Source organism: Thunnus maccoyii, chromosome 13, assembly GCF_910596095.1.
Source record: "Thunnus maccoyii chromosome 13, fThuMac1.1, whole genome shotgun sequence".
Lineage (NCBI taxonomy): Eukaryota > Metazoa > Chordata > Actinopteri > Scombriformes > Scombridae > Thunnus > Thunnus maccoyii.
This window is the reverse complement of record NC_056545.1, coordinates 8,853,190-8,867,678: the sequence shown is the minus strand read 5'-3', so window position 1 is coordinate 8,867,678 and position 14,489 is coordinate 8,853,190. Positions and strand designations below refer to the sequence as shown.

The following is a 14,489-nucleotide window of genomic DNA, read 5'->3' as shown; positions in this document are numbered from 1 at the left end:
GTGTCCTTGTCATGTGTCGTATGTGTTTGATCTTCGTGTTCGGGTGTGTGTGGCTGTGTGTCGCCCCGACCAACCAGGTCGCTTGGACAGCCCGTTCTTGAGGCAGCAGCACAGTCCCAGCAGCCCCAGTTCGACTCCCCTGCCCCGGGGCGTGTCGCCCCTCCGCACCGCGCCACACGCACGGACGCAGCCCACCGCTGCAGCCGGTAGGTACAGCACATAACCGATAACAGCAGAAGAAGAAAGAAAGAAAGAAAGAGGAGGACGCCAGCTGCTGGGTCGCACATCTTTCCACAGACATCAGATCCTCTCCACAAATATGGAGGCAGGAAATAAGGGTGAAAATGCATGTGAATGAGGACGTTCACATTTTGCACCAGTATCCCAGTTTTCAGTCTTATTATTCTACTAGTTAGGTGAAAGTTGGGTCAATCTTTACTGGGAATTACATGACGCCACCAAACTTCCCTGCACTAATAGAGTTGTAAAGGGTGAGGAGATATTTCGGGCGTTTTTGGTTCAGGAAGTAAAAATCACATTAATTTTTCTGATATACAATGTTACGTGACTTTTCTACAGCTTGGATCAACATGAAACTCTGCTGGTTGAATCATCAGTACAAAGATGAACAACTGTGTTAGAAAATATCCGGATCTTTGATTAAAAAACAAAAACACTGTACATAATAACTTCAGGGTAGAAGTTAAAGGAGACATATTCTGCTTTTTGTGATTTTTCCCGTCATTTTTATACTGTTATGATGTCGGATGTTAAGCGTGAAGTTTGTCCACTCGCAAATTTCAGATCACAGGCACAATCATGTACAGATGGATTTGAGAAGTTGACATTTGGAGTAAAGAAGGAGAAAAAAAGAAGTGAAATTCTGCTACTAGCTTCCCGGAGCTGACCAATCAGAACAAAGTGGGCTCATCGGGGGGCGGGGCCTTAAAGAGACAGGAGCTAAAACGGCCTGTTTCAGACAGAGGCTGAACTGAGGGGCTGCATAAAGGACCAGTATAAGATAATTAAGGAGGTTTTTTTTTTAACTGTAAATCATGCAAAAATATTCCAGTAGAGCCCCAGATTATAAATATAGACCTGGAAATGTGCAGAATATGTCCCCTTTAACTACAACACAAAGAAACATCCAATCACAGAGCTTAAAATTCTGTCACATGCGACGCTAACGGCGGGTCAGTTTACAACTGACATGACAAAGTCAGCTCTAATTCACTTCATTCTGACGAGCTTCTTCTTTCTGTAACAATAGCAGCCGAGGCTCATGGGTACTGTAGTTTTTTGACATGATTTTCTCAGAAACCAAGTTGAAAAGGGATATGATGTTTACATGCACAAACACAGGACCAGCAAACTCCAAAAGTCTGATCATATTGGGATACTAGTGTGAATGTGAACGCACTCTCTCAAACCTCCAGATACTCCACAAAGAGTCTGTAAAATTTCTACTTTGAATTTGCAAAAAAAAACAAAAATATCAGCAGGAATTCTGAAAAAGCCAGTGAAGAAGAGATGATACGGCTGTTTTCATCAGTCCACATGCATTTTCATCATCTCAGTTTTTATCCGTTCATTTTCGTAATCCACACACACACACTTTCACCAACCCTCAAAACACCTCACCACCTCCCACCGAATTCACCCCCACCAACCCTCAATCCGTTTCCCCCCCGACGCTGACGACAACTTTTATCTCCCCTCACGTCTTCATTCCACCATTTAAAAGTAGCCGATTCTCATATTTGAAGTGATTTACTGTATTTTTCTTATAGTCAACAAATACCATGAAAAGACCAAAACCAACAATGACTCGATCCTGCATCCTGCTGCCAGAAATACTCATGAAAGCAACAAACGTGGATTCATCCGCCACTGAAAATAGTCCCCCTCTCCTCTTGAGTAATGGTTGCTAAAAACTAAAGTCACCAGCTGTTTTAGAAAATTACTGAGCATTTAAAAAAAAAAATGAAACTATATATTTGTGAGCTATTTTTATAGATTTATGTCTTCAATAGGAACAGAGAAGGAAGGAAAGTCAGAAAGTACTTAGACGCAGACTGATAGATGGTTGGTTTTGGACATTACGCAGGATTTGTTGACAAAAAGAAAAATATAGAATAGAAAAGAAACTGCAGCTTTATCCTTTGAACGAAGATATTTCAGCATCTATCAATTTCTAGTTCAGTAACAGTTGTAGAATTTAGCATTAGCTTACAGTTTAATCAAACACTCGAAACACTTGCCTGATATATCTTATTCCTCTGTGCCGTAAACCTCCGTTGTCCTCCAAAAACTCTTAAAAACACGTCACTGAGCCGCACCGTTGCAATGGGTGACATGTTCCTTCATTATGAAGATTACGGTCATGTTAGTTTGTTTAGAAACGGTTCCGAAGACTAATAACAGTTTTCAGTCGCCATTACTGAACAGTGAGCGCAAACTTCATAATGAAGGAACATGTCGCCCAGTGCAGCGGTGCGGCTCTCTAACGTGTTTCCAATAGTTTTTGGACAACGACAGAGGTCTACAGCACAGAGGAATAAGATATATCAGGCTTTAGATACACATACACAATACTTGTTAGTAGATCAGTTCATTGTTGGTTTGGATCCAAACATGAGATTTGCTGACGATAAGAAAAATGTAGAAAATCTCCAGACATATCCTTTAAATCTTAAATCAGAAAAGGCTACTAAAGCTAAACACAAGGACTTTTGCAGGTATTTTCAGCATGGTTGCTCACAGTTTCTGCACAATGTTCTATTAAAGATATTTAAAACAACGTCTTCTACCCATTTTGAGCCTTGAACCTGCAGCTTTTTGTCATTGAACCTCTCTCATCGCTCACCTTCCTTTTTGCAACCTTATTACTAACCAATAAGCGATCAGACTAACACTCATGCCAGCGTTTCACTAACTCAACTTAGCAGTGAAACTAACTTTATGGCTGTAAACCATAAAGCTGTTTGTCTGTTTGTGTGATAGATGTTGTCGTCCCTTCAGTCTTCATCCTTTAGACGTCGTCCAGTCAGGCTGCTGATGTTCAATATATTTCATGGTTTTGTGAATGTTTCTGTTTCGCTCTGATGTTTAATGGTTTAATTGTCTCAAAAGAGCCTCAACTTTAACTGGTTTTCTATCACCTCCCTCCTCTTCCCATTCTCAATCTCATGCTCCTGATCCTGGACTGCATCACCTCCCTGCACACACGCACACAAACACACAACCACGCTCCTCCTGCTGCTTCTAATCCTGACTGACTGACCGACCTGTGAGTGTTAATGTGTGACGTCATTGAGCCGTCCTCCAATCGCCACCGCCGTTTGTTGGCCTGTGTTGGACTGAATGTGGATCTTTTGAAATGGTTCTTAGTCGTCATAGTCTGTTTAAAGACTATAATGTTGATTTTGTGTGTTTTAGCCCATTAACTACAGGTATCTAAGGTATTTTTTGTTTGGTTTTTTTACAATTTTAGTGAATCAACCCTTTAAAAACATAACGTATGTTTTGAGAAATGGTCGGCAATAATGTAGTTAATGGGCAGAATCGTGCACCTTTATGATCTGTATTGTGTTATTGCATGTGTGTAGATGATGTAATGGCAGATATTACGCTGGGTGGACGAAGAGCCAATTCCTTGTGACGGTTCACAACAAAGACTCTTAATTAATTCCCTCCTTTCAGTATGAAAAGGTACCCAGCAAACATTGAGACGTTGTACGACCACTGTCCCTTCAAGATGTCCTGTGATGGTTTAAAAAACTAAAGATTAAAGTTACCTGGCAGTCAGCTGGACGTCCTCCGCGGGTGTTACAGCTGCGTCAAGAACAAATTATATATAATAAAGATACAGTACCAGCCAAAAGTTAGCTGGCGATTTCTGAGGCTTGTTACTCTGTTGTAGTCGAGTCACTAAGTCTCGTGTCCGAGTCGAGTCTCGAGTCCCCAGTGCTCGAGTCCGAGTCACCAAAGAAGAGTCCAAGATGGGCTCCAGTGCTCCCCTCCGGCACGGTCCAGGTCTACATTAAACATAAATGACACAGCTGTGATTTCATATTAACGGCACACCGATTGCAATTTTTTTTGCCCAATTTTGGCCCAATTTTTTAAAAGTCTGAACCACTGATTTTGATTTTTGGTGATTCTTATTTTCTTTATAAGAACTAAATAAGGTTTTTTTATTTTTTATTGTTGGACTTAAAGGTATTACAAATTGCGAGCTTTGTGTCTTCTTCACACACGCTAAAGAACTTCCATACCTGCTGCTGCTGTTTGCGTGACGTGAACCGTAGTGCAGCTGTGTGCGGAAAATTTGACGAGCAAAAAAAACGGATATAGCCTATATTACCTCTTTATCAATTAACAAGTCCGGAGTTCTCGTCTTAAACTTCCGAGTCCAAATGCAGTCAATGCTCGAGTCGGAGTCGAGTCACGAGTCCTGAAAGTCTACAACACTGTCCTCAGGTAACTCTGGGTCTTCCTTTCCTGGCAATCCTCATGAGAGCCGGTTTCATCATAGCGTTTGATGGTTTTTGCCACTGGACTTGTAGAAGAAGTTCTTGATAGTTTCACGTCACTATCCGATCAATGTTTGCTGGGTATTCACAGTTTTCTAAACTGGTTTATATTAACAGCAATTAATCAGTCAGTTTTTCTTTCTATGACATTAAACTAAATAAATTCTGAGATGTCCTTCTCTTCTAAATAAGGTCATGTGACCCTGAGAGGTTTTTTGATCACCAGGTGAATTGGAGAAGCCGTCCATGCAAGACCCTGCTGAGCTGGATGTGATTTGTCTTTCTAACGGGGGTCACACATCTCATCGTCTGTTCTTTACTGTCCTTGTGTTCTCTGAGAAGTCTTGTTCTGGTTTCCGAACAGGACGTCAACAAGAAGCATGAAATCATTGAACATCTGAGAGAGAAAGTCACGTTTTCATTTGTAGAAGTGATACTTTTGACTGTAACTGTGTTGATGTTTGTCATAAAGAGTTAAACTCCTGGATTGTGGCTGTGACTCAACCGCGATCTGTCGTATACATTGATGGCATAACAATGAATGTTCAGTGGATAATTGATGACTGTTTCATGACTTGTTGCAGTACAATGATTGTGATTGGTTGTGGTTATGACTTGCCTGGGATGCCCTATGATTGTTGGAATATAATACAATATTTACAAGAGTCCAACTCTAGAAAAGCAACAGGCGTTATCAAGGCGTACACCAAAAGCAGGAGACGCTATTCAATCAAATGTCACAACAAAGCAAGACGATGCAGCAAATCCAAGACTTGGGCTGCGTCTGAAATCACTCCCTGATAAGATACTTTATTGTTCCCAAGGAGAAATTTGTCTTGGGCTCAAGTGTTGCTTACAACTGCATATAGAAGAACACACAATATAGGTACATAATCTCCATATCGATGGCTGAAGAGCAAAACCTCCTATCTGAAAAATGCACTTTTTTGAGAAAACTAAAAAAAAAAAAACTTGTTTTCTTGCAGAATGCTATTTGTTAGGGATACCCAATATATAATACCCTGTGTTTGGACTATATTACTATATTATGTGTTAACAATACTGTAATAAGGCAAGGCAAGTTTATTTGTATAGCACATTTCAACAACAGTTCTTTTTAAACAAGTTTTCTCAAAAAAGTGCATTTTTCAGATAGGAGGTTTTGCTCTTCGGCCATCGATATGTACAATTCACCAGACGGACAAAATACACTATTGTACCAGATGTGCATAAATTAGTTAGATATTAGTTAGATTAGATATTAGTTAAATAACACTGTCAGTATTGCACATGAAACCATATTACACTGGCTATATAGCAGGTTACAGGTTAAAGGTTTTACACATTTATATAGTGCATTTTATTTACGCACCATTTTATTTGAATGTCTGGATTCTGAGTGTAAATTTATCTACATTCAAAGCCTTCAATAATTCCACAATAGAATCAAAAAAAAAAGTAGTATCCAAAGCATGTATGTTCTGGTAACAATCCCACAAAACAACCATGACAATTAAGCGTTCGAAATCTCAATTTACTGCTCACTATTGAGTGTCTGTTATGTAGGAAGTAGCGTCCGAATGTGGCAATAAGACAATAAGAATCTGCAGCGATGCTAACAGCTCTGTGAGGCTTTACTGAATGCTAACGTCTGCATGCTACCGTAAACATGCTCACAATGACAATGCTAACATGCTGTTTAGCAGGTTTACTATGTTTACCATCTTTGATCGGTGTTTTAGCATGCCGATGGGGACGTCGTTAGTTTTGCAGATACTTAAATCAAAAAGTGTTGGACAAATTAAAATCTGGACCTGAAGATGGCACTAAAGTTAAAAGGTCTCCAAAGTCATTAGGATTCATCCTCTGAGCACCGTGGATATTTGTACCAAATTTAATGACAAAGTTGTTGAGACGTTTCACTAAAAAAAATGAAATTTCGACCTCATGGTGGCGCTAGATGAAAAGTCAGTGGATCACCAAATTCTGTAGGATTCATCGTCTGAAAACTATGAACGTCTGTCCAAAATTTAATAGCAATCCATCCAATAGTTGTCGAGATATTCCAGTCTTGACCAAAGTGGTGGACAGACAGACTGATTTCAGCACCATGATTGATCCTCAAACACTATAGAGAGCGTAAACGGTAATTTGACTTTAGCTGATAAAGGAGTTTTGTCTCTTTCATTCAGTGTTTCATCAACTGCAGATTTAAACTTCCATCAGAATACAAGAGTCGGTCTTACACAGCTTGGTAATGTCAACAACTTTAGTCCCATCAACAGAGAGTCAGACTGGCTGTCATCAGCATCAGACATCTGAATTGCTCGGTAATATTTGCGATGTGGGCGGAGGTCCAGACGTCTGGAATCAGGCTTGTTGACGGCATCTCTGTGTTTGCTGGTTGTGTGATTGCAGAAGTGATGTGATTGCTGTGATTTTGTGCACTGTTGACTGTGTTGAAGTAACGCAGGACTGTGGAGGTTAGAAATAAAACAGTTTCACAACATTGGAAACTTCTTATTAGCATCATTTGAATCAAGTAGGATAAACCCTGAAGGAGGCATCATAATAAAGTTAATTCCTGAGAGTCTGACGCATCTGTGTCGTCTTTCATGTTTTGAAAGCAGCAGATTCTGTGTTAGTTCAACACGTCTGGTTCATAAGTGTGATTTTGTTGTTTTGTGAAGACTTTTTGCTCTACATTCTGTCCCTGTAGGGGACGACGAAGAGAGCACAGAGCGCAACATGGCCGCCGTGTCACCCATTCCTAAAATAGTCACCACGCCCATCAAAGAGGACCTTAACAGGGAGGAAGACGAATGCAGAGACGAGTGGGGTAAGAGTGGAAATTTAAAAAATCATGTTTTAAACTGGTTCTCTAATCATCAGTTTAGACTTTTTTCAAGCAGAAATCCAAAACATTTTCTTATTCCAGCTTCTTAAATGTGATGTTTTGCTGTTTTACTTTGACATATATAAACAGTCATTTCAGTATCTTAAGATTCTTGACTGTTTGTTGGACAAAACAAACAAATCGAAGGCATCACTTTAGGATCTAAGATTCCAGACATGTATTAAGACATATAAAAATATTCTGATTGGAACAATAATGTATGTCTGATATGGTTTTTCCACAAATTAAAAGTATAATTACCACTTTAAAATCCTTAAAATGACATTTCCTCCTTCTCCCTCATTAAAAATCTATAAATCTCTGATAAAACAAATACTGTTGATTCCTGAAGTTTTCCTGCTGGACACCAGATGTCTCCTCCTTCACTGTAAAGTCTCAGTGTTTGTGCTCTGGAGGCGTCGAGTTTCCACATCACACTCGTGCAAGTTTCATACTGGACCACGACTGGTTTCCAAACTGGATGCGATGATGTCACAAATCATACTTGTAAACCCGCCCCAGTGAGCTCAGAGAAACTTTCCACCTTCAGTAAATGAAAGTGAAAACAAACTCTGCACAGTGAAGCTCAAACTGAAGGAACTAGAAGAAAACCTTTAAAACAATTAATCTAGAAAATAATCTGCAGATTAAACAATAATAAAAATAATTGCTAGTTGCAGCTGTGATTGAATTTATATACAAGTACGTGAATGATAGAAATATCTGCTCATGTATATTAAAAAGCTTTTGAGTTGAGTTTGGTGAATTTTCACTAATCTGCACCATTGAACAGAAGCAAAACATCTTTTAAAGAGTAACTTTTATTCTGACAGTCGTAACGTCTCAGCACACACTTTACAGACTCAATGGACAAGAATGTTAGCTTTTTAATTCAACTATTTATCTTTTTTTTTTGCAAATTCCATATTTGTAAAATGAAATGAAAACTGATCTTTACTCTGTTTATAGATGATATTGAACTAAATTACAACTTTAGTTAAACTGCCAAATAAAAAAGCAACAAAGACCCAAACAACCTAAGACATTGACTGATATTATATGTTAATATATCCTGTTAGTTTTTCCTCCTCCTATGTATGATTTTGTTTTTTATTTTATTTTTTTATTATTATGATTATGATTATTATTATATTATTATTACTACTACTACGACTTTGTATTTGTTTTACTGTTTTGAATGTTTTTGAGTGAAACTTGCAGTGAAACTGTTCAGCCTGCTGTTAATTTACTGAGGATTGACTGGATTGAGAAACTGGGAAGTGGGATTGAGACCACTAATACTAATATTAAATCACATTATTTGTTTACCTGTAAACACGACAACAAAGTACAGTAAGCACTGATTTGGTAAAAAAAGAAACAGCCGTGAAGGTTAAACCTACATTTAGTTTTTTAGACATCGAGATCACATACAAGTGTTGTTTCAAAGGTATTTAAATGACTTTTATTTTAATGTAAAGCAGGTCCGAGCTACATGTTGATATATATGATAAACATGTTTGTTGATAAACAAACCGTCAACCAGATGTTCTCGTTAACGTCTGCACATCTTCTGACCGCAAATCAGCTGATCAGCTGCTGACAGACTGAAGACAAAATGTTGGGAATTATTGTTAAATCATTATAAAATTGTTTTTTTTCTTTCTTTAGATTCGGCGCCAAAGCAGGAGCAGAATCCGCCGGTTCAGGAGTCGACACCCACCAAGCCCGTGCAGAGCGTCGCCCCGCAGGCCCGAGACTCCGCAGGCTTCTCTGTGTGGGAGTCCGGGACAGACAGCCTGGTCAACCTGTGGGACAGCAGCTCCGGTGCTCCCAACGACCCCACCAACCCCTCCCAGACCTCCCAGTCCTCCGATCTGGTGGACCTGATGGGTGACAGCGTCCCGCCCAGCTCCGCCGGCGCCGCCAGCCGGCCTCAGCCCCTCCTCAGCTTCGATGACATGATGGACGGGACGCTGTGCTCGGGCGCCGGCACCGAGGACGACCCCTCCAGTCTGGTGGATGTGACGGGCCCTGACCAGATGACCCTCAGCTACCAGCATGCACTGCAGCACGCGTCCAGCGAGGGGCAGGAGCTGGAGGACGGACAGCTGCTGATGACCAACGGCGAGACGCTGCTGAAAGAGGGAACGCAGGTCAGACAGACGACCGTTACTGCAGCTGATCTCCGTTCAGGAAGTTTAATGTTTGTTAACAGCTGCTTTCTTTCTTCGTTCTTCAGGCGAGTGAGGGCTACTTCAGCCAATCACAGGAGGAGGAATTCGGCCAATCAGAGGAGTGCTCGGCTAAACCTGCGCCGGTCTTTTATAACAAGCCACCAGGTGAGATAATTGATCATCATCAAGCTGATTTATATTAGAAACTAGCTTTTATTACTGATTTCTCCTGTTTATACAAACTCAGCTCAGTCATGTCAGACATTTACTGTTATTGATCATTTCAAGTTGCTTCCATTTGGCTTTAATTTAAGAGTCCCTCCCTTTCCTGGCAGGCTTTAATAGTGTGTGTGTTAAGTTTAATTGACGGCAGCTTAACTGCAATTTAAAAATGACGTGTACTAATGGAATTAGTGCGGCGCATCTCTCTACATTCACCATATGAGCAAGAATAAATGTTCAAGTTGGTTTGAACTATAAAATGTCATAAAACTGTGGGGAAAAAAACAAAAAACAAAAAAACATTGCCTGTCAAAATTTGATCCATTCAGTCTGATAACATCTGGAAAGTTAGCTAGCCGCTAGGCCGGTGAAGTCACTGGTGAGCATGCTCAGTGTGCGTTCATCCGGCTAGCACGGGAATGTCAAGATTAAAAACTCCTGTGAATTACGGAGAGATTTATCTGGCGGTGATGGTTGTTCATTTATATATTTTCTTTCAAAATGTTTGCTTCCTCACATCCTACTTTTTGCCCAAAGAGTGTCAGCGTGAGGATTTTCTTACAGTCTGCTATGGTTCATATCTGTGGATTAAGTGATTGTGCACATTTTTCTCGTCACTGACCCTTTTTTTCCACTGTTGCTCGCGTGTTCACAGTTGTGTTTTATAGTATAAATGAACTTAACCAACATGTCTGTGTGTGTCTGTGTTCAGAGATTGACATTACGTGCTGGGACACGGACCCCGTGGTCGACGACGACGACGACTAACCGGCCAATCAGACACCACCACCGGACCAAGAGGAAGTAGGAAGTGCGCTTCATGAAGAAACAGATTTTTTTTCTAAAAAACAAAAACACAAACAAACAAAAAAAAAAAGTGATGATAATAATAATAATAATGATAATAATAACAACAACAACAACAACAACAACAAGTCTTGCATCAAAACTACTTCTGTATTATCTTTTAGAGGAAAACAAAACAGTAGCCACCGAAAAAAATAAAAAAGACGGTTTGAGTTGTCATTAAAGAACGTTTGGAAGGCTCAGTTCAGATTTTTTTTCTGTGTGTTTGTTATTTTATTTATTTGTTTTTCTCTCTTTTCTTTTTTTTTTTTTTTTTTTTTTTTTTTTTTTGCTATGCAGATGTAATAGCTGGGAGCGGGGTACTTTTGTTTGTGGATATCATTTATTACACGTTAACGTAGCGCACTGCTGCATATTAGAGACAATGAAGCTGAGTGTGTGGCAGGCAGCCGACACACATAGTCTGTAGTGCTTTAATAACACCCTATAAAACTAATACAGCTGCCATGTATATCTTCACTCTGTCTCTTTTCTTACCTCTTTTTCACCTCTTTCCCTCCTTCTGCCTTCCTCCCAAAACATCCAAAAATATTCACCTCTGCAAGTCAGTTAATCTTGTATTTAGTCCTCACTTTAAAAAAGGGAAGAAAGAAAAAAAAAAAAAAAAAAAGGTGAAATACTGTATTTATTCTGGTGTATCTGAACTTCTTTCATTAGCGGTTGATCCTTGAAGAAGTGAAATCTATTCTCAAGATGAAAAGTCAAATTGTTGCTCCTTTTTTCAGCCCTTTTCACTCCTTTTGTATGATTTTAAGACTGAACTCAAGATTAAATGGCTTGTAAATCTGCTTGGGTTTTTTTTCCAGTGCACTTTGTTTTTATTGTGAATGAACAGCAGCTTCTCCATCAGCCCTCCCTCCTGGCTCCATTCAATTCATCATTTTTGCCCCACATTTTTGACACATTTACAAAAGCTAAAAAATAAAAAAATTTAAAAAAAACTCTAGATGAATATACTGTAGATATTTTTCCAAATATGAACTGTTTTTTAGGAGAGTTTGGCTTTTAAGGTGATGAACAGTAAAGAGAGAGAGGAAGAAAAAAAAAGATGAATTCTTTGTATAATTCTTATGAGAAGTTTTCACCAGGCCGTTCATATTCATATTCTGGGCATTTTTGGACAGCGGTGGACACAGTTCCTGTTCAGGGACGGGTAGGCGAGGGAGGCAGGACGCCTTACTTTTTCTAATCTTAAAAATAATTTAATTTTAACATCCTGTCCCACTCAGAGGAGGCTGCACAGGGGCAGATGTTAGACCCTGGATGACAGAGGGAGGGTGGGATGAACAGCTGGAAGCAAACTTAGGCTACACTATGCTGACATATATGATTTTTTTTTTTTTGTCTTTGTTTTAATCTGCACGGAGAACCAGATGTTCAGGATTTATCACATCCCTGCTGATTTGATGGGGTCAAATAAGATTTTAATCATAGAGCAGACAATCCAGAGGTTGTTTTCAGGGTGTTTGTTGTTTGTCACTTGGGGAAATTGGCAGCAAGTCTGAGTGGCTCTTAATACATCCATGACCTTGATTCATTCTCCAGCTAGCTGCTAACAACTGTTGCTCCTGGATACGGGAGCCGTTTATCTCAAACTTACAGTCTGAGAGGTCTTAACAGAGTCTGTACAACACACAGTCAGAAAACTATAGAAACCTGAAACCTAGAAATTCTTCTCATGGGGAAGGAAAGTGTCGAGCTACACTGTGAAAACAAGGGTACAATATCTTCTGTGGCTGAGAAAATGAGAATTGGAGGTATGGAGTTTGAAAAAGGACAGACAAGAAGAGTTTAACAAAAGACACAATTTAGTTTTACTGTACTGCAGGAAATATAAGATCCAGTGTTTTTGGAGCTTGACACATACTGAAGTCGAAGTCTAAAACAATAAATGTGCAAACTTAGAAAGAATCCTCATAACATTATTTAAAATACAAACATCTGTGCAGATGATTCAACAGCAAACACAAAATTTACAGCGTTTGTGTGAAAACATCTGAAAGTGAGCTTCACGACCTTCCTGACATCTCCGAGCAGCTTCAAACAAACACCGAAAGTGATTTTTTTTTAAAAAGCTCTCTGACCCGCGTCTGCTGTCCGACTGCTTTTGTTCTGTGCCAATGCAAAAAGTACCACATGTATTTTGTTTTGATTTTTTTTTTTTTTTTAAATTGATGTGATGTTTAGTTGCAGCACTCCCCTGAGAAACCGGAGTGAGAGTTTGGGGGTCGGGCTGAGACAGGAGGTGTGTGTTTTTAATACCTGTCAAAAAGTGTGCTAGAATTGATTTTCAGGACCTTTTTGAATATTAGCAAACACCAGTGTTAGTCTTTTTTGCTGTAAATTCCTCTAGAAAATAAAAAAAACTCCTAGGTAATAATAACACCTGTGTGAGTAGAGCACCTGGATACTGTGTGTGTTCGCCTGAAGGGACGAGTCCAGCTTCTCAAAAGTATCTGCAGATCATTTGTTCGTTCATTCGCAGAGCAGCTGATCTTGGTGTAAATATGCTTTTGGGGACCCGGTTTGATTTATACTTCTGGATCCTGAATGATCGGGGGGGGGGGGGGGGGGGGGGCAGGAAGAAGACATGCTCGCATCAAACAAACACTAAATTTGATTCAATTCTGTAAAAATGAGGCTCAATTAGTGAATAAATATGCAACTCTTGATTTTATTTTTGCCACTTTGTCTCATCATTCATCATGTGCGCTGCACAGTAATCGTTTATTTGGTGATTTGCAAAAGAATTCGTATGCCGTCTAACTTAAACGCCTTTTTGTTGACAAGCACGGTAAAATCTGTGGTCGTCAATCCAGAACGGTGTCCTAGATCTCACCGTGAGTCTCGTCCATCGACGACCAACTTGGAGTTTTGGCGACCAAAGAAAGTCTAGCAGCAAAACTCTCACAATGTCACTGCTGTTAAGATCCACATCTACAAACAAACCAATCAGAATACAGCATGAAATGACACAGAATAAACTGGCCGGCGAGACATTTTGTAAGTTTTGGGTAAAGTTTAGGAGAAAAAAACACTCGTTCTCTTAACATGTCCATGACAAATAAAAACCAAAACGATGGAGGTGAAACAAAAGTTTGTGTGACTTTGCTGCAGATGAATTTCGAGCTACATACTTTCATTTACTTTAGTATTTACATCATCGCACTACGGTTCAGCAAGCGTTCATCTCACAATCTGACAGCCTCTAATTGATATCTGACACCAACTGTGATCAAGATTTATTAAAGCTGTCCTGCAACAAACTTACACAATTGTTGTCATCGCACAGTCTAAAAGGCCTCAACCAACCTCTGTTCAGTGTCTTCTTGCTTTCTGTGATCACAAATACTGTGTTTTAATGCAGCTGAATTCACTATATATTTGTTCTCATTTACATATTTTTCTGTTTCCGTTGTCAGACAACGGAACAAGAATGAAAAAGTGATTTAATCACAGCTCATAAACTCTACCAAGCTGCTGCACTGCTGCGCTGATTGAATAATATTTTGTAGCCTTCTTGTGACGTCATCTGACAAAATTAACATAAGTCCAGGTTAATGAGAGCAGCCCTGCTGTGTATTTGGCTACACTGACATATTAAATGATTGCTCACAGAGAAGGTTTGAGGCGACATTTAATCCTTTAAACTTTACTGTCACACAGTTCCTGCCCTTTTACAAAAGTTTTGAGATGTTAAGATGAAAGTTTGTTTTGATGTCAAGGATAGATCATCTTTAGTCCCTTTTAAAACAAAGAAGAAGAGAAACCTGGAGGTTCTCTTGAAAATTA

At 39.5% G+C, this 14,489-nt stretch overlaps 1 protein-coding gene across 2 annotated transcripts in view; it reads left to right on the top strand.

Annotated features, from left to right (window-relative positions):
* dbn1 (drebrin 1) overlaps nt 1-11,485 on the top strand; it is a 130,578-nt gene extending 119,093 nt beyond the window's left edge. Inside the window, exons 11-15 of one of the 2 annotated variants that reach the window (XM_042430393.1) lie at nt 78-206; nt 7,255-7,374; nt 9,103-9,587; nt 9,674-9,773; nt 10,543-11,485. In XM_042430393.1, the coding sequence (XP_042286327.1) occupies nt 78-206; nt 7,255-7,374; nt 9,103-9,587; nt 9,674-9,773; nt 10,543-10,598 (890 nt within the window). In that variant the 3' untranslated portion in view covers nt 10,599-11,485. The remainder of the gene's footprint in view (nt 1-77; nt 207-7,254; nt 7,375-9,102; nt 9,588-9,673; nt 9,774-10,542) is intronic. The other variant, XM_042430394.1, reaches the window with a different exon arrangement.
* The last annotated feature ends 3,004 nt before the right edge of the window (nt 11,486-14,489 follow it).